The following is a 27,466-nucleotide window of genomic DNA, read 5'->3' as shown; positions in this document are numbered from 1 at the left end:
CGCATCCGAAAATCCACCATGGGAGGCAGATCCTTCTCCTTCCTGGCTGCCAAGACCTGGAACTCACTCCCCACTCACCTCCGCCTTACTCAAAACCACAACTCCTTCCGAAAAGAACTTAAAACCTGGCTATTCGACAAATAATGAACCCCTCCCCTAGCGCCTTGAGACCCCCTGGGTGAGTAGTGCGCTATATAAATGCCCGAACTTGAACTTGAACTTGTCTTACTCCACTGTTTGGGTCCCACCATTCTTCCTGCTTCTATCTTATTTGACTGGCCTTTGCTATTCTCTTCGTGTATTCTCTTGTTACATAAACTATCCTTTGAAGCATTCAAACATGTTCTACCACCTGCAAATTGAATTACGGGCACTAGTGTTGATTAACTTGAGGGGAGGAGAGCACACGGGGTCTGAAAGAAGGGTGTGTTTTGGACATCCGATAGCTTGTTTTTGAACTATTCCTATTCGTCAGTTTTGTATGTTTGGGAGTGGGCATTGTAAATGTGTGTACTATAATAGACTGTGCGCCACGGAATTAAGTGGCAGTCTCCTAAGAACTTACCTCTGTCGTACTTCTTGGACAACTGTGCTTAGCTGCAGCTAATAAATCTGATTTTCTACGCCCAACAGAGTGTCTCGTGTCTCTGTTCGACAAGGCAGGTGAAACCGGAGATATTAGGCGTGCCCTGCGCCGCTTGGCCCATAAGGCCCGGTTCTCCAATGTTTGTAACTGCCCTTCCACTGCTCATTTACTTCTCCACCTCTGTGTTCTTCCTTTGGGTCCTACTCCAGTTATCGATCTTTCTTTCTTTCCACCTGCCATCCTGTTCTGTCCTTCCTACCCCACAACCCCCGTTTGTTCTTCCTGACCAGCTCTCCCACCATTCAGTGTCCATTTTCTTGCCCACCCGTCCCATCCAACGTCCAGTTTCCCTATGTTTTCCACTCCCTCCCACCAGCTGTTGTCCATGTCTTCCAAAAATCTGTTGCCCATGTGTATCCAGAGCGGCCCACCCTCTGTTGTCAGCTTGCGGACCCAGCCCCTCTGCCCATCCACCAATGTCAACTTGCTGCTTCAGACCCTGCCAAACACCTTCCATTGTCAGCTTGCATCCCCAGAATCCTTGCGGCCATCCTCTATTTTCAGCTTGCATCCCCAGACCCTTGTGCCCACCCTCCATTGTCAGCTTGCTCTCCCAGCCCCTACCACCCTCCTTTTGTTGTATGCTTACTCGTTCAGCCCCTATCACCGACCCTCCATTTGTTAGCTTGCTTCCATAGCTAATCCCACCCACCCTCCATTAGTCTGTGTGCTTCCCCAGCTCCTCTGCCCACTTTCTATTGTCAACTTGCTTCTTCAGCCCCTCAAACCCACAACCACCTTCTGTTATTATTTTCCTGCCCCAGCTGCTCCCACCTGCCTACCATTGTCAGCTTGCTTGCCCAGCACCTACCACCCACCGTTGTGAGCTTTCTGCCCCATCCATTCCCACCCTCCCTCGTGAGCTTGCTTGAATCCTCCACTGTCAGCTTACTCTCCCAGCCCTTGCGGCCACCTCTGTTGTCAGCTTGCTGCCCTGTGCCCTCACACCCACCCTCTATTGTCAACTCGCTGCCCTGTGCCCTCACAACCACCCTATGTTGTCAGCTCCCTGCCCTGTCCCCTCACACGCACCCTCTGTCAGCTTGCTCTATCAGGTGCATTGTCTGTTAGTCCACAGATCCCTCCTGCTCACCCTTCATTGTCCATTTGCCCCAGGGCCTTCCACCCACCTCATTGTCCATGCGCTTCCCCATTGTCTTGTGTATCCTCTCCCCATACCTGTGCCCTTCTCTCTCAACCTCCATCCTTGTTTCCTCATCCCACTGTCTTCTCCCCTATTTCATTTTTTTTTAAATAGTCATATTTGCTCTGACTGTGACATAATGCTTCTTTAATAAAGAATTTTAGCCATGCTGCACAGCAGCCATGCTTTTCTACATCATGACTAAAAGTCATTGGCAAAGTCAATAACTCTCATGGGTGAGCCCTATTGGCTTTGCCAATGCTTGTTTGGCAACCTTTTAACAGCTTGAGTTAGTAGTTTCACCAGTGGAATTGCCTAAGTTCCCATTAACTGCGTGCCTCCAACACACTGCTAAGAGTAATGATGACCTCTCTGATCAGTCCATCAATTTTCACTGACCTGTCAGCAGAAGAGAGCATACCCCTGGCAGGGCCGGACTGGGAACCCAAAGCAGCCTTGGCAGTTTTCTCGGACCTGCCACTGAGGAATCGCTGTTTGGGCCCGAGAGCCTGGAAATGCTTGCTTGCTGCTTTTGTTACTGTGGGCCGATAGTGCAGCACAGCTGCAAAACCACCACCAGTACCTCAACTGGCCCGCAAGACCACAAAACCGGCCCCCACCCTTCCAGCCTCCCAGGAAAACAACCGCTGCCCAGTACGGCCAGTCCGGTCAAGACCCATAGAACACTCGCTACATCACATGTGCCACCAAAGACTGCGCAGTCCCATAGACACAGACCCGACACAATGACGTGCAGAGGACAGAGCACAACACAGAGGACCTAGACCGCAGAGTCCCAGGGACACAGACCCTACACAGTAATGAACACAGGACACAGCACTACTCAGAGGACCTATGCCACGGAGTCACACGGACACACACCAAACACCATGATGTACACAGGACAGAGTACAACACAGAGGATCTAACCCGCCAAGCCTCACAGACACAGACCCTACACACTGATGAACACAGGACACAGCAAAACACAGAGGGCCAATAGCTCAAAGTCCCACAGACACACACCAAAACACAATCACGTACACAGGATAGAGCACATCACAGAGGACCTATACCGTGGAGTCCCACAGACAGAGACCCTACACAATGATGAACACAGGACACAGCAAAACACAGAGGGCCAATATCGCAAATTCCCACAGGCACACACCAAACACAATCACGTACGCAGGACAGAGCACAACAGAATACCTGGACGGTGAAATCCCACAGACCCTAAACAATGATATACACAGGACAGAGCACAACAGAGAAGACCTGTACCGTAAAATTCCACAGACACAGACCATACACAATGGCATTCACAGGGCAGAGTACAACACAGAAGACCTTTACCGCAGAGTCCCACGGAGACACACCAAACAAAATGACATACACAGGAATGAGCTCAGCACAGAGGACCCTAAACCGTTGAGTCCCACAGACACAGACCCTTAGGTACAACTGCCGCGTTTCTATGTTGGGCAATACATTTTCTTAACTGACTCGCTGCTCGGCCTTTTTTAGAATTGTTTTAACAATTTGAAGTTGCTGTACTATTTTTTTTAATTTGTATAAATTGCTGTTAAAATTTAAATCTGTTTGTTTTGCTTCTACTTACCTTGCACTTGCACGGAGCCCGTCTGTTTCCCTTTCAGTTACGGGTACTTGGGCCGTAAATTCTGCATCTTACTGGGGAACCAATCATTGAGGGAGGGGGGAGGAGCTAGCCTAGGGTGACCAGAATTTTAAAGCCAAAAACCGGGACATTTCACAAAAATAGAAGAAGGACTACAATTTTACTTCAAGCGATGAGAGCGCTCCTCAGCAGAAAATTATAGAACAGGCAGTAAGAACATACATAAAATGTAATTTTTAAACCCAGTAGCTTGCCTGTTAATTAAATTGCTTTCTTGAAACAACTGTTAACTTTCCCTGCTTTGTAAAACATAAAAAACACCGCCCACCGTTTTCAATCGACCCTATCTAAAAACCGGGACATGAGCTAAATTTCTTGAAATTTGCTGGGACAGCTGGTTAAAAACGGGGACCGTCCTGGCAAAACGGGGACGCCTGGTCACCCTAAGCTAGCCCCGCACCTGGCCATTAAAGGATGGCTGTAGCCAGGAGCGCAGCGGGTGCGTGTGCGGGCGTGGCCAGGGGCCAGACACTATGCCCACATTCTGTGCTACTCTCCATTGGAGCTGAAATCCTTGCAAGTTAGCAACTGACGCTTGATACTGCTACTTGTCTTAAACTTGACACCTTCGGTATCTTGAAGTCAACTTTGAGCCCCCCCGCCCAGATCACCATATCAGGCAAAAGAATTATACGAATCCTGACCCTTCAAACCCCCATTGTCACGACTGGACTGAACTCACAGTTACTTATCTGAACACTCATTCTTTTTGTTAAACACCAATTCGAAATATTTCAACTTTTGGACTCAGATAAACCGGATATAATCTTACAGAAACCTGGCTCACAGAAGAATCTTCTCCAGAGTTATTAGCAGCACTGCCTAACAGTTATTACATCCTTCAGGCTAATGGGAAAGCAGGGGGAGGGGTAACATCTGAAGTTACAGTCACATCTCTCGCTGCTGCGGGCATTTCATCAGTCGACTGCTTAATTCTAATACTCGATTCCCCACGTCCCCCCCTTATCTGTGCATTGATCTATAGACGCCCTTATCATATGCCATTATTCCCCCAACTAATAGGTGAAAATATCTAGCACCTAGCTATCAACTACGCTAAAATCCTTAGAATTGGAGATTTTAATTATTGGGCCAATGATATTATGGGCAGTACCAATTCTGCTGACATGACGGATCTACTCTCTGGCCTGATTTGTACCCAGCATGTCATTGTTCCCACTCACGTCAAAGGTCATACTCTTGACCAAGTTTGGACATCTAACTTGACGGTCTCTAATTTAATGATCTCTCCTTGCACTTGGTTGGATCACTATTTTATTACATTCGCCCTCTCCAATGTTCCCTTAACCAAGCCACATTTGAAGGCGAGCCACATGGCAAGAAACTGGAGACGCTCCAACATATAAGACTTCTGCACTCTACTGGCTACTAAAGCTCCATCAGAGCAGCAGTTAATTAACAATCAAGAAGAAAGAATCAAAGTTTAGCTTGAATCCGCCAGTGACCGCTTTGAAACCCGTTAAGAAAGTCAAGATAGTTAGACCTCATGATGCCCAATGCTGGTTCTCTGAAGACATAAAACTTAAGAAACTTGCCCTACGTCAAGCAGAACGTATTTGGAGACGAAATTACTCCTCAGACAAAAAAGATATATTTTTTATCCTGCTTAAAGAATACAAAAAGGCTATTTTACAAACTAAGACCGCCTATTTTTCTAATAAGATATTAAGCTCTGTTAATAAATCCAAGGAAATCTTCGCTATTGTGGCTGAACTATCCAAGCCAGATATAGTCACAGCAAAACCTGCCCCGACTCAAGCTCTATATGACTCCCTCAAAACTTATTTTATGAAAAACATTGCCACTATTAAGTCTAGCATACCCACCAATACTTCTCCTATATCCTAACTATTTACATTCAGGAACCATCAATTGCTAGAACAGGTCCCTCTCATTTTTAGGGAAGCCTTTTTCAGCCTTCTAAGGAAGGTTGGATACGGCTCCCCTACTGACTGTTGCCCTCCACACATATTAAGGGATGCTTTTTTCACTTGCCTGGAACCTCCTCTCGCATTTGTGAATAATTCCCTCAAGCAGGGCACTGTTCCAAATGTATTTAAAGAAGCGGAAATTGTTCCCTTCTTAAAGAAAACAGGGTCTGACCCCCTAGCCCTTACTAACTATCGCTCTATCTCTCTGCTCCCTTATTTAGCTAAGGTTTTGGAAGCACATGTGGCAAGTTGCCCCAGCTCCTTTATCGAACACTAGCAGCCCGTCCCGACGTTGTCCGGGTATGAAATAGAATGTGTGTAATGTGTGTATTCAGATACAGATATTTGCGTGTTCCTCCCCTTGAGGCCCAGCTGCAGCCCTGGTTGATGTTAGCAGGCGCGTGTCCCCCTGCTTGAGGCCCAGCTGCAGCCCTGGTTCATGTTAGCAGGCGCATGTAATTAGTGTAGTGATCCGGCGCCTGAGCCCGGTTACAGCCCTGGCTGATGTTAGCAGGCGCGTGTAATTTGGTTTAATGTGATAGTTCAGTAACAGTGCGCATGAGAGGCTGCAGTAATTGTCCCCGCAGACACGCTCAGTCACGTGTGCCCCCACTTGAGGGCCAGCGGGGACCGTCTAACAATTAGAATTGTGTGAGTCTTGAATGATTGTTTCCCACTGTTCTTATTTTTTTATGACCCACACAGACGCTCTGCGGCCCGAGTGCTTTTTAGACGCACCCAGGCCAAGCCACACACTGCGTTCGGCCCTTTCGACGCACCCAGGCCAAGGCACACACTGCATTCGTCTCCCCCAGTATGTGTGAGACAACGGGCAGTCCCCCAAGGGAGTCTTGCGAATGGTTACTTACCACGCTTCGAGGTGAACGCCTTTGTGACGCCCCCAGCACACGGCCACAGCAGACGATCTGATTAATGTACGACCCAGATGGCATGAAGTGCGGAACGTAGCACACGCCCCCAGCGTGCCCCTTGATGCAGCGCAATTGCGCAATTGGCGCTTCACATGGCATGAAGGGCGGACACACGCCCACAGCGTTTGTCACGCCCCCAGCGTGTCACGCCCCCAGCGTGCCCCTTGATGCGGCGCAATTACGACTCACATGGCATGAAGGGTGGAATGTACCACACGCCCCCAGCACACGCACACAGCAGAACGCAGACACGCCCACAAGGGACTACTTTGCTGGCACGGTTCTTTTACCTTTTAAATGTATATGGTGGCCGTCTGCATAGCCTATGTCCTTCTGCTGCAACTGCCCTTTCCAACGCTGTATTCGGTGTTGTGATTGATGCTGTGGTTACTGAGATTACCCGCCTCAAAGGTTTGGGCTCTCTCTTTATAATATTAGTATGGATATTGATACCCCTCGGTTCCTTTTCGCCAGAATTTGCAGCGCTCTCTCGCCGGTTCGTAAATCCCAGCGGCAGAACCACGCCGCATTTAAATCCACAACCAATTTTCCCAGCTGGTAGAAAAACGGGACAAACTCGCGTTTGTCTTCACTTATGTGCTTTTTTATTTAATTATCACAGCATGGAGTTTCTCAAACAGGCAGATAGCATATCCTTTGTTCACGATCAATTTGGCTCCAGGCTCTCAGTCTCAATATAGGGAGTCATATTATTACATCATTTCCTGTTTGATGTTATTTTGGCCCTCGGCCTTCTGGATGATGTAGTTTTTTGCAATTTTTTTTATACATCTTTTTATCCGTCTGCATAGCCTATGTCCTTCTGCTGCAACTGCCATTTACAACGCTGTATTGGGTGTTGTGATTGGTGCTGTGGTTACTGAGATTACCCGCCTCAAAGGTTTGGGCTCTCACTTTATAATATTAGTATGGATATGGACTCCTACTATCTTGACCTCAACCAGGCGGGCTTCCGACCGGCTCATTCCATAGAGACCACCATCCTTTCGGTTTTGGACGAACTTAGGAGGTGGGCTGATAAGGGCATTACCCAGGCCCTGGTACTCATTGATCCCTCTGCTGCTTTTGATATGGTCAACCAAGATCTTCTGGCCAACAGTGTCGGCAACGCCGGGATCTAGGGCCTGTCCCTCAAGTGGGTTTTATCCTTTCTGAAAGACCACTCTCATGCTGTTTGCCTTGTCCACTTCTCCTCCCCCAAAGTCAAATTAGCCTGTGGGGTGCCACAGGGCTCTTCTCTCTCACTGCTTCGGTTAACCTGTACTTACTGCCCCCGATCCGCTCTCTCAGAGAAAGGAAGGTGGGCCCCTTCAACTATGCCGACGACCTCCAACTGATATTTGATATCGATCAGTCTGCATCTTCTGTGTCCAATTTCCAATCCACCATGCGATTTATAAGTTAGTGGATGAACAGTAACCATCTGAAATTGAACCCCGATAAAACAGAGCTGATCCTAATCAGTGGGCCAGCTAACCCCTGGAACTCCAACTGCTGGCCAATCGAATTGGGAAATCCTCCTCTCCCAATCAAATCAAAAGTCTGGGAATTATCATCAACAGTGTTCTGTCGATGAAAGCCCAGATTGGGATGGTGGTCTCCTCCTGGTTCTTTCAGCTTTGAAGGAACAGCAAGATCAGCAGATTTCTTACCACAGAAGCCCTGACCCAAGTTGTTATGGCCTTGGTCATCTCCAGCATTGATTATGCAAACTCACTCTATGTTGTTATCCTGGCATATCAACTAAAACTTTGCAGCTGGTGCAAAATCAGGCGGCCAGACTAATCTACCAACAGCCCAAATGGCACCATGTCACGCCACTAATGGAAAGATTACACTTGGTCCCAGTAGCCAAACGTTGCGCATTTAAGCTGGGGTGTATCACCTTTAAAGCTCTTTATGCCAACAGCCCGGCATTTATATCCCCTCGGATTCAGCGTTATGTCCCTTCTCAGGATCTCACGTCTCCTCATCTGAATCTTATGGTCACCCCACCCTTTAAATGCAAGAAACATGGGGGAGTAAGATTTGCAGTCTTGGCCCCTCAATCCGGGAATCTCCTCCCTCTGGATAATAGATCGCTGACCTCCTACGCCCAGTTTAGGAAACTTTTAAAGACCTGGCTCTTCCGCCAGGCATATAACTAAACCTCTCAAGCGGCAGTACCCCCTGGACTCCAGCACCATGAAACAGTTTGGTGTATGTGCGCTTTACAAGTTTATTTAACATAACAACAATGAAGAACACAGGACAGAGCACAACATAGAGGACCTATACCACGGAGTCCAACAGACACACACCAAACGCAATGACGTACACAGGACTGGGTATAACTGAGAAGACCTGGCCTGGATCAAGGAATCCCACAGACAAAGACCCCACACCATGACAAACACAGGATAGAGCACAACACAAAGGAGCAATATCGCGAAGTGCCACAGACACACACCAAACACAATCACGTACACAGGACAGAGCACACCAGAGAAGACAGGGCCTGTGGAATCCCACAGACATAGACCCTACACAATGACATACACAGAACAGACCACAACACAGAGCACCTATACCACGGAGTCCAACAGACACACACCAAACACAATAACGTGCACAGGACAGAGCACAACTCATAGTACCACACACTTATCTCATTGCACAGAGAACTAAAGCCATATATTCTACGTGAACCATCACTGGATACCACACAATGCTCACTGAATATGCTGGGGCAGATTTACAAGCCCCTTGCTTCATTTTTGCGTTGCAGTTGCGTCACTTTTTGTGACGCAGAAGCAGCATAACATGCGCCCCATTTACAACGTGACGCATCTAGGGAGATGCGTCACGTTGTAAAGCCCTGTGTCACATTATACCTGCATCTGGTATAATGTATGCAGGGTGGGCGTTCAAACGCAAAAAAGCCTCGTAGAAGTGACGCAGTGAAATCTACAAGATTTCACTGCGCTACTTCTAGGACGCCACTGTGTCAAATTCTTGTGCCTGCTTGACGCATGCATAAGGAGTGACGCAGCACAATGAGGATAGGCATCCCCCTGCATTGCTGGAGTTGCGGTGTGCTTGCGACACGACTCCAGAAATGCTTGACTTTTAAGTCAACAGATGCGTCAGAATTTCTGACGCATCTGTCAGTCCTTGCGCCATGGTGCACCGTATTGTAAATACGGCGCATCCATAGTGGCGCAAGAGTTTCTGAAAGTGGCGCATCTTCACAGATGCTTCACTTTCTTGTAAATCTGCCCCGTAGTATTTTTCCCCTTTTCACAATGGCTCTCGAACTGTGAGGTTACAATTGAAACACCAGAGAAGCTCAGGAATAGAAATTACAGCCACCAGCATGACCTCAGGAGTAGTAGCTGCCCACTTTCCGTAGAATATGAATTCATTAAAGTGCAAGCATTGGCAAAGCCAAGAGGTTTGGGTATAACGTGCTAACATATGCAGCATTGCCACCTTGGAGAAAGACTGGCAGAATTGTGTTCTACTGAAATTGAATTCTCAAGATACTGTTTCGGTGCATCTTTCTTGAGTTTTACTTTTAAGTCTTTTGGGAGAAGCCACAGTCGGTATATCTGGAAGGCACAATTCATATTTACAAGTAGGTAGGCATCTTTTTAGGTTGTCTCTTTTCTTAGGTTTCCGGCCCATCTCCTCTTTTCTTCCATGTTTTAACTTTGGAGCGCCAAGAAACCCCCTGTCAGCGGACCCGCAGAAGAACAGGAGAGCACGTCTCTGTGATCAGATTTTTTTTAGATCTAAACAAATACAGGCTCTCACTTTCTTTTGTGTTTTTCCCTTTTTTTTATTTTCTTTTGGGTCTTTAACTTCTTTCTCATTAATCTTCTGGGACGTTTTTGTTCCAATGCTCTATTCTTTCTGTTCCTTTAGTAGGTGCTCTACCCTTTTCGATTAACCTATCTCTCTTCTTCTGATAACATGCCTTTACTATTTTTTCCTTTCAGGCAATGATTAAATGCTACTATGTAGCAGAGAAATAAAAGAGCAGCAAGAATAGATTATTTGGAGCCTCTTGCTTATTTACCTGACTACCAGCTCAGACTCAGTATTAGTATTTATGAGCGTCCATTGGTTTACCTGTGCACGTTAATTCTTCTTTTTTCTTCTTCCTGCTACTCCCTCCTTTTGCCCATGTACCGCCCCAATCCCTCCCTTCACAGGGCACCTAATCCACAACATGCAACAAAAAACAATTGTGGCGGAATCAGGAATGAGGAAAGTAATGTGGGTCTGCCTTGCCTTTTATGCTTCTTTTTCTTTTCCCCTTATGCTTATTAAGATTATGCTCTGTATTGTTTGTAAATCTCAATAAAAAGAGATTAAAATAAATAGTAATGAGGGAAGTAATCGGCAGCACTACCTTCTGGAAACTCACCTGGAAAGTCACAGTCCTCCTCTGGGCCGTGGCAGGCCTGCGACTCGTGGAAATGGGTCCTCCTGACCGGCCTCCTCTTAGATGAGTATTGCGGACTTTGAGGCGTGGGTAACATCCATTACAATGCAGTCATTACATCGCACTGCTTTTACAACGCAACTGCCTCTACATCGCATGCCATTACAACGCATGCCACTACAACGCATGCCATTACAATGCAGACTATTACAACGCTTGCCATTACAAAGCATTATACGGTAAGTAATGGAGATTTTTTAGTTTTAGGGTGGGTATGGGTTTTGAGGTAGATGGGAATAGTACGTTTTACTCCCAAACTATCCAACACTTTCCCTACTGTTGCATTCACTTGAGTGGGAATAGTAATTTTTACCCCCACACTATCCAACACTTACCCCACTGTTGCACTCACTGGAGTGGGAATAGTAATTGTTACCCCTACACTATCCAATACTTACCCCACTGTTGCACTCACTGGAGTGGGAATAGTAATTTTTACCCCCACACTATCCAACCCTTATCCTACTGTTGCACTCACTGGAGTGGGAATAGTCATTTTTACCCCTACACTATCCATTACTTACCCTACTCCTGCCCTAAAAGTATTATGCGTTGTAATGGTATGCGTTGTAAAATCATGCAATGTAGTGGTAGTTGTGATGTAAAAACTGCATTGTAAAAGCATGCGTTGTAATTGTTTGCGTTGTAACGTCATATATTCTTGAGGCGTCCATCCTCTGGTGGGAGTCTTGTGTTGGCTTTTTCCTGCACTGTGGTCAGCATCTTCATTAGTTTCCCCTGCTGGTTTATTTCTCGTATTTCCTCTTGGTCTCCCCCACTTCTATGCCACACCTCCTGATGTCCATTTACATGTTTGTAAGAAAATGCGCATGTGTAAAGGCTATGGCTATCAAAGGGTTTTGCCCATTTTGTGTCTATGGGAAAATGTGTTCATGCATATAGCCCTATTTCATTTGTTTACCTCACAAATTCTCCTCCCTCTCGTTGTTTTCTAAGTTGTTATTGTTTAGTCCATTCTCTTTGTATGATGTTTTTTCTTGTTTTTGTTTACAGGTGGCATTGGTGGTGACAATGTCAGCTGCCCGCGATGAACGTAGGTCGCTCCACCAGGTAAGTACATTTCACAGACCTCTTCCCTTGAATTCTTCTTCTCTGCAAGATTGAGCAGACTCTTAAGAAGGAATCCCATTACCTTCTTTTTTATTTTTCCTTGCTATGTTTGACCTGAAAGTGGTATGCTAGTAAGGAGCGGACCCAATAAAGTACTTGAGGGTTATTACCTTTGTTGAGGGCCAATCAAGTTAAAGGAGTATGATTAGCAAAGAGAACAAAGTCCTGACCATCCAGATAATAATTAAGCTTCTCAATAGCCAACTTAATAGCAAGTCATTTTTTCCCAAATCTTGAATTCTTTTTCCTCTCTAGCAAAGAGTTTCCTTTTAAGGATGAAGATGGCTCTTTCATCTTCCTCTAAAGTGGTTTGTGAAAGAATATCTGTTATTCCGAGGTCAGAAATTTTGGTTTGTAGGGTGATGAGTTTTGAGAACCCAATGGTTTGTAAAACAGGTTCAGATGAAACTATATTGTTAACCATTGGAAAAGCTATTTCTTCCTCTTCACTAAACCTAGTAAAATTCGAAGAGACTCCTTTTTTAGTAAATCAATAAGCGGAGCTGCACCCAGAGAAAATGAAGGTATGCACAACCTATAGATGTCCTCAAACCCTAAGAAAGGGCTCTTAAGGAAATGGCTTGTAGGGCAGTCACTTTTTCTCCTTGAGGTTTGCTTTTTCTATTTCTTGAGAGATATTCCAAATATCTAACTTGATACATAGCTTTCCTAAGCTTTTCTGGGCTAATGTTAGGTTCCACCTTTTTCAAATAATTCAGGATCACTTGTAAACGCTCTAGATGTTCAGGGCAGCTCTTATTGTAAGTAATGGTATCATCCAGATAGGTAGAAGCATTTTGTCATGTTTGTTAAGCAATTGATTAATTAATTGTTGAAATGTCGTGTGGTGGAGGCATGCAAATTAAAGGGTAGGACAGTGAACTAACATAACCCCTTTGGAGTGGAGAAGGACATATTTTCTTCAACTGACTCATTTAGGGGAATTTGCCATTAACCCTTTGTGACGTAAAGGGTGGTAATGTATTTGGCATCTCTTAACTGCTCAATAAATTCATCAATTCTTAGTAGGGTAATGCATCAAATTCTGAGATTTGATACATTTTTCAGAAATCAAAACAAAATCTAATGGTTCAACCTGGTTTTCATATTAAGACAATACAGGAACTCGAATTGCTCTTGGAGGGCTTGATAATGGTTAGTGTTTACATCTTCTCTACCTGCTAGCCAGTGGCCTTTCTTCTATCCTCAGGAATACGTGCGTTGTTTTTTTTTACTGCTTGACCTGGTTCTGTGTGGATAAAAAGGTGCTTTAAAAAAATTGTTAAAGGTTGAGAGTTTTTTTTAAGACAAGTGTTTTACTCTTGCTGAGGTTAAGGTTGATTTCTGAATCTTTTAGACCATTTAAGCGGGATTGAATTATGGCTACTGGAGTAGGCTGGAGAAGAGAGCCATCCCATTTTCTTAGATGGTTGATTTGAAAAATTCGATTTTAAGTAATTTCAAGTTGATAGGTTAGTTTGTTAATTCTCTTTTCTTTGCATTTTATATGGGCCTTGCTAGCATGTGCTAACAACTTTTGACCACTGGAATAAATGAAAAGTAACACCTAGTTTCCTACTTCAAATTCTCTGAATTTTGCATTACCGTTGTAGTAGTGTACTTGGAGATTTTTAAGCCTTCTCCAATTGGATGGCTACTACTTTTCTAAGATTTTCTAGTCTATTTCTCAATTGAGCAGTGTAGGAAATTGGGTTAATGGTTAGGGGGTGCCACAACCACAGTTCTTATCAGGATGAAACACATACAACCCCCAAATTAACCTGTGGTCAACCTTCTGGTAGCTTGGCAAAAAGCAGTCAGGTTAAACTTAGATGCAATGTGTAAAGTATTTATGTAAATGTAAATGTCATGGTACTTATAAAGCGCACTGTCACCAGACGGTCACCTTGCGGTGATGCCTATTCGGCTTCCTGGCGCTGATACTCATACCGCTGTGGAACCCCTCCTGGCTTTCCCTGTGAAGTGTCCACTCCTGAGCACCCCCAGGGTGAAGCCAGGCATCCTTAGCGCTGTTGGGGCCGGTGTGGAGGCTAAGCAAGCTATTGCCCAGAGTTGCAGCATGTGGCCCGTGATTAGAATAGGCACCGAGGCGAGATTTAACAGGTCCGAGGAAATTGAGCCCGAGACCCTGCCGAGGCGGGAATCGAACCCGGTCCCTGGCCAGAACTCTGCATCAGGGTCTGCCGCTCTAACCATTGAGCCACACTCCTCCACTTGCAGCACTTCAAAGAGTAATAAGCTTAAACCAACACAAAAAATGCCCACACCAATTTAGAAAAATAGTGTAGAATTCAATAAATTATTTGAGACCAAAGCAACAAAAATCCAGTTAGTAGAACCGGAGATATGCATTTTTAAAAGTTTAGGGAAAAAGAGTGAGAAGTTTGAAGGTAAGCGGAGACTGGCCCAAATCCAATTTGTGTATCTGAAGCGTGCTCCATTGCGGTCCCCCATAACTTTCGGCTTTGCCCCTCTCTGGCACGCATAGATGCCCACAGTTGTGACTTTGGTCTTTTAACTTTTTCACTTAAAACTTTCAAAATTCTTAACTCAAGTTTTACTGATTGGGTTTTTGTACTTTTGGGTTCAAATAATTTAATTAAAATTGACTCTGTTTTTCTTAAGTGGTGTGGGATTTTTCTTGTGTTTACATTTTATAAGTGTTTAGGTGTTGCATAAATACTTTAACCATTGTGTCTACGTTAAGCCTGACTGCTTATGTGTCAAGCTTCCAGAGTATTTAGCACAGTTGATTTAGGGACGTTTGTGGTTCACCCTGACAAGAATTGTGGCTGTTACTTGTATAATAGAAATTGCAAGCTGTCCTCACCACACTCATAATGTGCACGCGTGAATATGCCAAAAGACTGTACCTTAGCACACCTGCATTCATCATCCGCAAAATACAACTCATCTAAAATGCTGCTGCAAGACTTCTCCTCCACCTTCACCCAAAAGAAGCACATGACTCACATATTGCACTCTCTGCAGAAGCTATCTGTAGAACAAAGGGCAATGTTCAAGTCACTTTGCATTGTCCACAGGGACTACAAGGAAAAGGACCACTATACCTATAGGCTTAAATCAAGCAAAACAAACAAAACAGGACACTGCACTCCAGGCTTGCACCACGTATCATACCACTTTACCATTACTAATTCGTAGGAGGCACAGCTTTCTCAGAACAAGTACCAAGCTCTGAAACTCACTAATAGCCAGCATTCGAAGCATCCAGTAGCATATGTACTTCAGAAGACAGAAAAAAACATGACTACTTCCAAGAATCAGTCACACCTTCAAGCTCAAACTTCAGTTTACAATCCTCAGATGGGAAACAACCCAAACAGCAAACTGCTTTTGATAGGCAGGTAAGATAAACAGGGCAGACAAATGGTTCACCGGAGTAATAAATAGTTATGTAATTTGAATTCATATATAACATTTCTTGCCCACACTAATAATAATAGCATAACACTCAGAGGTCGACAGCCAACTGTAGCTTACACTCCTTACATTTATATAAGACATATCTGCTATGAAGGTTGTTTATCACCAGTACTGTGCCGCCAGTAAACCAGCCATCACTAAATGAAGCGGCATGGAATAACTAAAGAGATTCCTAAAAGCCTACGCTCAGCGACTGCTGCATAGAACCTGTGCCCAAGAGCGAATGCCCAGAGGGAGGACACTGCTGACGACCTACCTGGAGGGTCGCACTTGCCAAGGTGCTCACTGCTGGGTGCCTGACGCTGTTTGTTTCCCTCGCCGCCGTTGCTCACCACTCTGCACGGTCGCCGAGGGGGGAAACTACAGCTCCCAGCGAGCTCGGCACACAGCACCGCCCACTTCCTGGTCAGTCACGCCCGGAGGCGCTTAAACGGCGAGAGCTCCCACTGAGGAGCGGGGGACACTGCTGACGACCTACCTGGAGGGTCGCACTTGCCAAGGTGCTCACTGCTGGGTGCCTGACGCTGTTTGTTTCCCTCGCCGCCGTTGCTCACCACTCTGCACGGCCACCGAGGGGGGAAACTACAGCTCCCAGCGAGCTCGGCACACAGCACCGCCCACTTCCTGGTCAGTCGCGCCCGGAGGCGCTTAAACGGCGAGAGCTTCCACTGAGGAGCGGGGGACACTGCTGACGGCCTACCTGGAGGGTCGCACTTACCAAGGTGCTCACTGCTGGGTGCCTGACGCTGTTTGTTTCCCTCGCCGCCGTTGCTCACCACTCTGCACGGCCACCGAGGGGGGAAACTACAGCTCCCAGCGAGCTCGGCACACAGCACCGCCCACTTCCTGGTCAGTCGCGCCCGGAGGCGCTTAAACGGCGAGAGCTCCCACTGAGGAGCGGGGGACACTGCTGACGACCTACCTGGAGGGTCGCACTTGCCAAGGGGCTCACTGCTGGGTGCCTGATGCTGTTTGTTTCCCTCGCCGCCGTTGCTCACCACTCTGCACGGCCGCCGAGGGGGGAAACTACAGCCCCAGCGAGCTCGGCACACAGCACCGCCCACTTCCTGGTCAGTCGCGCCCGGAGGCGCTTAAACGGCGAGAGCTCCCTCCGCGTCGCGGACGCGCACGGGCGAAGCCCGGGCAAAGGGCGGGCCGTCTGTGGCCGTCCGGGGACGTCCAGGGACGGGACGGGCCACCCCCCTTGGCACGGACTTTTTGTGACAGGTACTGTTGACTTTGGATCTGGACTGGTCGCCCGGGCCTCATAGATCCACTTGCGCTATCCAGCGGTTGGTCTAGGAAGAGGGGGAGCAGGGGATTTAAACCACATATAGTAAATATAGTATAGAGATACTCAGCTACCCATTAGAAGTAAGCTTGGACTGCTCTATAGGGTAGGTCAAGAGCTACTCTAAAATCTCACTCACTATGTCTGATCACCCCAAAACCCGCTCGACTACGAGCAAAGCACCCCGAGGTGAATCGCCCGACCAAACCCTACCCGAAAAAAACAATCTTGCCCCCAATAAAGTAAAAAAAAAACACCGCAATTGATTTAATGTTGAGGAAGGTATCTGGGAAGATAGAACGCATGGAAAGGAGCCTTTCTGCCTCACCCAATCCTATAGCAGCTTCCCCAACACAATTAAGGGATCATACACTAGCGGACAGCCCCAATATGACTGGAAATTTAGTGTCTCCAAGTACCCAGTATGAAGCTGTTCCATGTGCTCAACCCTCACCTATCCCTGGGGAAAAAATCTCAGGGCTCAGCGACGCGACCCCCCATAGTAAATCAAAACGGCGGGGGAGGAACAAGGGACAACAGAGGAAAACTATATCACTTATAGGAGATGGTAGGTCCAAAAATAGGCAAGATGTCACCCTGGTAATAGACAAGGTCCCCACAAACACAAACCCACCAGGTTGGATTGAGGATGTTATAGGTGATCTTAAGAAACATCTCGAAACTTTCATTACTGCCCAGTTGCAACCTATCATAAGTAAGGTGGACAAAATAGCAAGTGAATTGACCAAACACGGCAAGATACTAGACCTGACAACTAAGAATCCCCCCTCAGGTCCTAATCAACCTCTAAGTGTGGCCGCTAATACCCCTAATAATAATACAATGGTAAACAATAATTGTGTCAGTAATATCCAACATACGGTTGCCCAAATACATGATGCTCTGACAGTTTCTCAAGATCAGAGAGGGGGACTAAATCAAAAGATGAGCTCCAAGAACACTGATAAAGCCCCCCTGCAACCACTAATGCTAACAGGTCAGGAAGATCATCATGTTAGAAATGGCCCTTATAGCTCACCCTACACGGACTCTGATCCTTTCATTAGTCCACTTAGCCCTCCCCCACATATAAACCTTCCTCCGGAAGCCAGCCCCTATGTTATTGTATTTGCGGGGGTACCAGAAATTAGGGCCTCTGACAAAGAATCGCACTCTCAATTACATGCTAAAATCTCCAAGTGGTTGGATATACATAGACCATTGAATGCTGGGGAAAGGGGGGAGATAGTGCATGTAAGAAGAGTTAACTGGTTAGGGGGTAGGAAAAAGGACATAAGGGGGGATTGCATTGTGGCTAATTTCAGAGATGCTAGACTAGTGGACTACATACTGAAGAATTCTAACAGAAATCACACCAGCACAATCTGTGCGCTCCCCCTTGGATACTTCTACCCAAGGAGGTGGAGTAGTATAATGTCTAACTTGTGAAGGCCACAACATATCCAAAGGGCTAGAGCCACAAACCACCCCTACCAGTTCCTTCCACCCCGAGATTACTCCCAGTGGAGAAACAGATTTGCCCCCTTACAGTCGCTCGATGAGAATGACTGACTACCCCCCATAGACAAAGAGCTTGTAAATACTATTGCTACAGGGGGACCAGCTTGCCCTACAATAGAGGAGGGAATTGTTAACAGCAGGAACGGGCTAAAAATTAGGATAGAAGATCCCCCAAAACAGAGGGAAGAGAATGACAAAGCTTCAGAGACCCATGAAATAGGAAACCGTAGAAGAAATGAACACAGCCCAGAGGGAAGGAATGCAAACAGGGCAGGATTAGCCTTTCTGTCCTGGAATGTAGCAGGCCTGGGGGGAAAACTTGACAATACAGAGTGGAGAGAGTACATAAGGGGCTTTCATATTATAGCCTTACAAGAAACCTTGACTGCTGCCAACTGGAGGGCTATAAATGTTTCTTCAGGCCAGCCCAAGAAGCGAGATCTGGGAGGGCGAAAGGTGGGTTAGTGATATATGTTGACTTAGACCTAAAAGGCACTTGGTCACAACCAGTCTGGGTGTCTGACACCATACAAGCAGTGAAATTTCAGGGACATGGGCAGAGATTTTTAATCTTAAATTTTTACAACTCGGGCCCAATTGAGGGAAACTTCCCCACACTAATAGAACTAGAGAGCAGGTTAAATGAGGAAACAGACTTAAGGCAGGGGGGGCCTGAACCAATCGTACTGCTGATGGGGGATTTCAATTGTCATCTGTGCCCAAAGTTATTACCTATTTCCCCTGATTGGTCTTCCTGCTCTGTTGAAAGTGGACCACACTTTGAACATAGCAGAGAGGACACACTGATTATGAAGCTACTTGATAGCTTTGCCCTTACTCACACAATGGACCTGTTGCCACTGAAAGCAGGAGACACCCTCACTCCTACATTTAAAGGATGAGGTTGTGCTTCCATAATAGACTTTGTAGTAATCCCTGCCTTTGCTAAAGCCCAGATTATTAAGGTAAGAACGGAGTGGAGCCCTTTTAGCGACCACAACCCCCTAACTCTTGAAATAGAATATAACAATCTTCCAGTAAAACATCAGGGGGGGGATATGGCAATACGACCAACGGACCAAGGAAGGCGCATTAGATGGGCAATGATCAATCCACAAGACTTCTATAGCAGCTTAGTAGTTAGAGGAAAAGAACATATAGAGATCTGCCTAGACTTTGCTAAAGAGGGTAGAGAAGTGGTCCTGGCATTTGAATCCTTAACTAGGGTAGTTGAAGGATTATTAAAAACTAAGAGGCCTACTAAGGACCTGACTACTCCAAGATGGTTTGACTTGAATTGCTCACGGGCACTTAGAGAATTAAAACAGAGTTTAAAGAAGTCCCCGAGAGACAAGAATGAAATCGCCCTCTGTAGACGCAATTATAAAACACAGCTGAAGCAAAGAAAGAGTGCACTTCAAAAGGAAGTCTGGGCAGACCTTAGAGAAGCAGGAGAAAATAGAGATTATGCCCAATTCTGGGGAATCATAAATAGACCTTGTTACCAAGACTCCAGCTCCCCTGTAATCAGTACCAATATACTCCCCGAACAATGGACGAACCATTTTAAAAGTTTGTATAATCAACAGGAGATAGAAAACGGGGATGGAGTATGGGAGGGTCCCAGAGCAGTTGAGCTAGAATTCTCCTTGCCGGAAATCTTAAAGGCAGTGCTAGGGCTGACGCGCAATAAGGCGCCAGGTCCGGATGGCACACCCCCAGACCTCCTTTTAAGTAACACTGATCTTTGGGCACCGATTATGACCAGAGTACTTAATGCAGCTATTAAAACTGGTCTCCCGAGATCTTGGTCAACTGCAGTGATTGTTCCTATATATAAGAAAGGCTGTAGGGATAATCCGCAGTGCTATAGACCAATCTCGCTGATTGATGTCTCAGCGAAACTCCTAGGTAGGGTAATACTAAACCGCCTCACAGAGTGGACTGAAGTACATAACATCATGGTAGAGACCCAGTATGGGTTTAGAACGGGCAAGTCAACTAGTGACCAATGTCTTAACTTATATCTTTTGGCTGCTAGATACATTAAATCAGACACAGGAACCCTATATATGGGGTTCATGGACCTTGCAGCAGCATTTGATAATGTAAACAGAGCAAAACTCAGGGCGCTTATGTATAGATTGTGAATTGATCCAGATCTGATAAACATACTTATGGAACTTCACTGGAACACCACTGCCAAGGTCCGCTATAGCTCGGGAGGGGTGAGTACTGATCCCTTCCCGTGCTCTAGCGGGGTGAGGCAGGGGTGTATCCTGGCTCCATTTCTATTTTCCCTCTACATAAATGACCTGGAGAGTGCACATCTGACACTGGGGACGGACTGCCCACGAGCAGGATCGCGTCACATACCGGTACTTTTGTACGCAGATGACGAGGTCCTGCTCGCACGAACAGCGGTGAGTCTCCAGCGGCTGATTAGTGGCTTTGCAGGGTTCATGGAGAATCTAGATCTCTCTGTAAATCTGACTAAGTCCTTTATCATGGTGGCAGGGAAAAAAACCCTCAAGAGATTTCCGTTTAAAATAGGAACCCATGTTTTGGACACTGTGAATACCTTTTCATACCTGGGTCTCTTGTTTGATGAAAATATTAGGTTTGCCCCATTGCTGGAGGAAAGATGCAGGAAACTTGTTTCAGCGAATGGTGCCATTTTAAACTTTGCGCGAAGGATGGGCCGTTGGTGCCCTGAACAAGTATTGACGCTGTACAGAGCGGTCAGTATTCCTAAAGCCACGTACGGGGCAGAGGTGTGGGGCTTTAGGGATGCACAACAAACCGAGGAAGATAAATTCTTAAAGAAACTGTTAAAGCTTCCATAGAGCATCCCAGCAGCAGTCACACACAAGGAGCTTAGTACCCCGTACATCTCTGACCTGATCAGAATAAGACCAATCCTGACCTGGCTTTGAATTTGGCTAAATCCAAACGCTGAATTAACTAGACAGATTATCGAAGATTGTCTTCGGAGAGACAGATGGTTGCAAATCCCTTGGCTTAAATACATTAAAGATACCTTAGAGTCTATTGACTACCAAATGTTATTTTCTGATCCCTCAAAGATTGATAGCTCTAGCAAATTTCTTATTCAAAAGCAGTTATTGGATAAATATGATCAAAGCAGGAATCGACTTGACTCTAATAAATCATCTGTTGTAGTGCACTCTCTTGTGAGTAATGAAATGGGCATGGAACCGTATCTTTTTTTAATGCACAGTCAACAAGAGAGGTTTTTAATGTGTCGTTTTAGGCTCAATTTGTTATCACAAATTTTAGCTTATCCGTCTGGTTTTACTCTAACAATTGAGCAGAAGGGTGCCTGCGGTTGTGACAATAGGTCTCCGCAGGACACCCTTCATTTTGTATTATTATGTCCTTTTTATAAAATCCCACGCAGAAGATTTCTTGTGGATATTTTAAAGGAGTTCAAAATCTTTCATGCTAAAACTGCTTTATCATTTTTGCAAAGAGCAACTGACATGCGTACTCTGTGTTCTATAATGAGTTTTTTAAAAATTGCTGTCAAATTAAGAATCACTAGGGGTTGATGTAGGGTGTAATGAATTAATCGATCTCTCCCTTTTAATTAGTTTCTTTTTTTTTTTTAGTTCAAGTGTTTTTATTAAAATATAAAGTGTACAAATCAAACGTTATATATACAGTACATAATGAAACGCGGCACCTTGTCTTCAGAGAAGAGAAAAGGAGAGAGGAAAGAAGAAAGAGGGGGGGGGGGTGTCTATGCCTCGCCCCTTTGCCGCGTGTCCGGGGGTTGTTTTTAACAAGAATATATATTTTAAATTTTAAATTTTAAATTTGTTTTTAACATTGTAAAGTTCAGTATAATAATGTAAAATGTTGATTATGGATTTGTAATGTATTGTGTATTTTTATGATGGTTTTCAACCAACGAAATAAAGATGAACTGAACTGAAGAGATCCATCAGACACTGTGGGTCAATCTGAGGACTTTAATCTAGCCCAAGACAGCAGGTCCCTAACAATTGCACACTAAGGCCGATCACAGTGACACTCACAATGACACTCAGGTATGGGATGATAGCAACAATGCACACCCCAGCAGATCTCTCCATTTTTCTTCACTTCCAACCATGCTAGCTCAGGTCCAAAACTAAGCAGGTTATAACCATAAGAAATACCATAGAGGGTCTACATAGCTGTTCAAACAGTTCAAAGCTGACATTGTACTGGAAAACTAAAAAAGCACATCTGATTCTCTCACATCTCTTCATCCACCACACTGCTACACGCTGCATCCGGTAACATAATAACCCTCTTTGGTGTCATCATGCACAACATGAAAACACTTCCCACATAGGATCACAAAACAAAGACAATACCCTTCCAGCCACAAACCACCCTATATGGCATGGTTTGCTTCCTGTGCACGTAAGCGCTTCAGTGCCACACATAACGGTAGTAAGCGCTATACAAATGCTCAGTATCCACTGCTACTGAAAGGAGGAAGGGGGTAGGGGCAGCAGAGGGAGGGGGGAGGGAGTTGAAAATACATTTTTGAAAAACATTTACCTGGATGCGGCTGGCCACTGCCTTTCCTCCGTCCTCTCATCCTCTTCCTGACTTCTGTGGAAGCAGGAAACACCCCGGCTCCCCTGAGCCAATCACAACGCTGCAATGTAGCATTGTGATTGGTCTGAGTGGCGTGGTTCGGCGCCCAGACAGGGAATAGGACCCTGGGCATGTTCTCCACCCAAGCTGTAATGCAGGTTGGGTGTAGAACATGCAAAGTGTGCATGAATGTTTGGCCAGCCCCATAGGGCCAGCCAAACATTCATGCGTACTTAGGAGGGTGCCACCACTCCTGCCACAGCCTCTAAACAGCCCAACCATGCCCCGCCCCCAACCAATGGAGCCAGTACATTTAAATAAAATGATAATAGCGTTAGGTTATTATAATTTTGTTTTTCCATTTTTAATTGTTCACTTAGTGAGCAGTGGGGTGACACTCCTCCGCCTTAGTGGAGGAGCCACCACTACAAATGCTGCAGTACAATAAAATACAATATTTAGCATTTGCATCACCAACATTTGTTTTGATCCTATAAGAAAATATTTGTTTCCATCACACTTCAGAGTTACAAAACAAAATGTGCTTTCATAACTACTGACATATGTTGAAATATTTGTACAGTTTATTTCAAGGTATGTAGATATTGTAAAAAATGTATTCAAAACAATTTGACATTTCTTTTCACTGTTCCTGTACACAGAGTCACTGGAATTATGCAATTTTGTGGCCTTGGCATTTATGCACAATTATGAATTTTATGCATTTGCCACATTATCCATCATCTGTTGCATAATCTGCAGATTTTAATGAAAAAATATTTCTAAACCAAACGTATGAAAAGTTACTGAAAACACTGCCTCATGGGCTGTGCAGTCGAAGGTCCTTCACAAAAGTCCACTTGTCACTTTTCAGTTACTTATAGCTTTACTGGTACTAAAATAGTGAAACCTTTCCCCAAACATTGCTAACATGTACAAATGGCAAAATAATGAAGTAATGCTATCACAAAATGTGCTACATTAAGCCACATAATTTGTTTCCTTGCTGCATAGTCACCTTACAGCATAATTCGGGTATCCCCTTCCGCATAATTCCAGTGGACCTCACTTTGCAGTTAGAGAAAGACAACATCTCCACGTCAAAAGAATAAGCAGCAATTTGTCAGACGACATAGCCTGACATTTAATCTCTGTCTTAAAACACTCTCCTTCTGGCGTTTCATTTCTCCTGTTTCCACCTGCTCGTCTATGCCACACTTCACGATAGTTGTTTCCTGGTTTTTAAGAAACGTGCACGTGTAAACACTATCTTTCTTCGTTTGTTCCCTCTCGTGCTCTTCTCGCTGTTCTGTTTCTAGGTTGTTGGTATGTTGTCAGTTTTCTTTGATTGAGTTTTTTTCTTGTTATCTTTTACAGGTTATGCTGGAGTTAAGCATGCTGGCTGCTGGTGAGGGACATCTGTCACTCCACCAGGTAAGTACATTTCACAAACACCCAGACCAGGAGGAGCGAAGAGAGTGGGATATTGTTGTGAAGTAGTTCATCATCAGAGCAATGCAGGGCTCAAATGGAGGCAGATGGATGCACCAAACAGCCAGTAGTATCATGTCAGAGATGAATACTCCACTGGACTGAGCCAAGACGTGATTGACAGAGTCACAAGCTATTGGCTGAAAGAGGTTTGGTTGACGAAAGCCTATGATTAATAGGGGTGGCCCCAAAGCTTATTCTATGTATATTGTTACCGATAGGTTTGTTTGACAACTTTACTGTCAAAATCTGTTCCTAAATAGAGCCATTCCCTACACCGAGAACTCTGAATTATCAATGAGAGCATTGTATGACCATCTGCTCGCCATGTGAAACACCCGGCATTCCTCATTTCTGGGAAGCTAATCGCATTTTATCTACAACAACCTGGACTGAATGCTGATCTCGGTAACTAAAATATCTGATTCCTTTAACAAGAAAGCAATACCCATTTGGCACAACCTGGAAAAAGTGAAGCAGGGATTTCGTCTGTTGATTGGCTAAGGCATGGTTCTGAGCTTTGCCTTTGGCTTTGGAGGACATGCAGACACTGAGGGTTTTCCTGTCAGGGTCCTCAGTGCATTAAAGCTTAGGACATTACACAGCCTGGAAGCTGAAAGGTGTGGGCATGAAGAGATTAGGGCAGAACCCCGCACTCATTGCTGGACATGGAAGAGTAAGATGGCTTCCATTGCCAGGGTCCAAACTGAACTCATTTTTAGTGAGCTGAGCAAGATGGCGGCTCCTGCAAAGGGGGTAAGAGGGGACTGAGGCACATGGAGAGACAGCTATCTCCCATGGCTAATACCTCAGTACCTCTAGTATGCCTGTTTGTCCTTTACATGATTTAGTGGCGTAGCTGAGGGGGTGGGGTGCCGACTGCCCTGGGCGGCACAGTTTTTAGGGTGTGGGGGCGGATGTGAGCAAGTCATGTCTGTCGACTATCACCACCCCCCCTGCAAACAAGTCATCTGTAGGTCGTCAGATACCCCCCCCCCCAACAAGTCGCCAGTCGGCCACGATCCTCCCCCCTGCTCTTACCTGCACTTACTGGCAAACTTAGGGTCCGCCCGGGTGGCAGTAGGTCTAGCTACGCCACTGACGTGACCGCTAGAGCATAAGCGCCTAGAGACAGTTCAACCTACACTTGGACCAGTATGATCAGAATATTATTTTCTGATATGTCTTTCATCTGCACAGCACAATCCTAGCTAGCACCAGTGCTATATATGAAACAAAGTAAGATGGTAGATTTCTGACGTCACCCAATGGACGTTAGACACATCGACCCTCAAAAGTTATGACCCCAAATCGAACTTGTGGATGTAATTCGACTTTCTTTAGTCATACCCATACACATGTTGGTGGTGACAACAGATTATTTGCTGTATTGCTGATTCACTTGTATGGAATTTATACGACATGAAATATCCATTGATTGCTTTTTAAACAGAAATGTTTCTAAGTCAGTCTACTGTGGCATCAGACATGAACTAGTCTGTACAATATTCTAACAGCTGATTGTTTCTTCAGCGCCCTCATTAAATAACAACCCTGTCTGTCTGGCTGGTTGGTATTATTTATCTGCCGGGCGGTAAACTTGGGTGCAGTTGGATACATGAAGTAATTCTTCTTTGATAAAGTGGGTGGAACAAATAACGAGGTGTAAGGTGGCATCCTACATTGCAGCCACGGCCCGTGCAGGTAGGAGCGGTGGGGCCACTGGGCCAAGGGGGATTTCGACAGACGATGGTGAGGGAAAATTAAATAAATAATTAATATTCCCTTGTCGTCGTCTGCCGAAATCCCCACCGCCCAACCCCACTTGGCCCCCACCGCCCCCATGCTCTTACCTGCATGGGCCGCGGCTGCTCCATTGGTCACTGCTACGGAGTCATGCCAGAACCATTAAACCTCCCCCTGCCTACCTACCCAACACCTACCTCTTAAGCCAATTGGTCGAGATGGCCAGAGCGCCAAACGCCTTCTGAGCGGTGTCAGACTCGGACAGAAAATAGGCCCAGTCACCAAAATAAAGTTGGACTCCATTATCGAATCAGATAGCTAAAGAATGGACCACATTTGCATGTCAGGGCAGTGTTAAACTTGTAAAGACAAGCTGTGTAGGTGTTTGGTAAAGTATGGGACGCTGCATGCATTTGTGCTCCTGGCAGGCAGTGTGTGTAGTAATAGAGAAATGAACAGCAAATAACAGCCCACCAGACCATAAAACAGGCCCACAAACCGCCATAAAACAGCCCCTGCACAGATCTGTGAGCCCAGCACTCCAGGCACTGCCAGATTGCCCTGTAGGGCAGTCCGACCTGCTGGAGAGGATGGCGCCAGGTCTCCCCATCCGGTACCATCTTCCTAAACCCTGCAAGCCTGAGTGTTAGATAAAGCTACATTCCAGCACAGGTCTCGGAAACACGCTGTAAAAACAGTGTTTATCATTAACCTCTTGACTGCCCGGGTGCCTGCGCACTCCTCTTCGAGATACTTTATCCAATGCTGCACAGACCTTTGCAAAACCTAGCGGGCCACTTTCCATGACGTGTGCCTCATGCCCAAACGTATAGGTCATAAGGACGTACAGATTATAACTTTATAAGATGCATATATATATGTCTATAAGGCAGGCAAGATGCTAAGCGGTGACGTGTCAAGGCCACGCGCAATCTATTGACGTGAGAGTGCAGGCTCAGTGTGTTCCTAGTAACTGCATAATGTTCTTGTTGTCCAGCGCTCACTGCCCCCAAATACGAAATACCTTTAGAAACCTGATGTTCTTTGCCAGCCCCTCTAGCTGCCATCACCCCTGCCATCTCATTGTGTGCCTAATCTGACCTCCAAACCAGAGCTTCTTACTCCAGAAATGTAGGTCTCCAGCCATCTGATGGACACCTGCTTACCTCGTGACAGACAAACCTCCCTGAAGTTTCCAAAAAGTGACTGTATTTCCCCTTTCACTCATTTGGAGAGTCTGGCGTCGAGAGGTCCTTGGCTGGCATCTACTGTGGCTCTGGTCTGTTTGAGAACCTTCTGCAAAGGGGGATCATCCTGGTTG

The 27,466-nt window shown here is 45.7% G+C and overlaps 1 protein-coding gene across 9 annotated transcripts in view; it reads left to right on the top strand.

Annotated features, from left to right (window-relative positions):
• Positions 1–27,466, top strand: part of LOC144822215 (uncharacterized) — a 512,171-nt gene that overhangs the window by 381,637 nt on the left and 103,068 nt on the right. For all 9 annotated transcript variants that reach the window (XR_013608581.1, XM_078679458.1, XM_078679453.1 and 6 more), the window contains 2 exons: positions 11,898–11,954; positions 24,286–24,342. Coding sequence is in view for 8 of the 9 variants with exons in the window: in XM_078679458.1 (XP_078535584.1) it covers positions 11,898–11,954; positions 24,286–24,342 (114 nt within the window). In the remaining variant the exon portion in view is untranslated. The remainder of the gene's footprint in view (positions 1–11,897; positions 11,955–24,285; positions 24,343–27,466) is intronic.

This window comes from Lissotriton helveticus, chromosome 3_1, assembly GCF_964261635.1.
Source record: "Lissotriton helveticus chromosome 3_1, aLisHel1.1, whole genome shotgun sequence".
In the NCBI taxonomy this organism is placed as follows: Eukaryota; Metazoa; Chordata; class Amphibia; order Caudata; family Salamandridae; genus Lissotriton; species Lissotriton helveticus.
The sequence above is the reverse complement of the archived record's forward strand: the minus strand, read 5'-3'. Positions and strand labels throughout refer to the sequence as shown.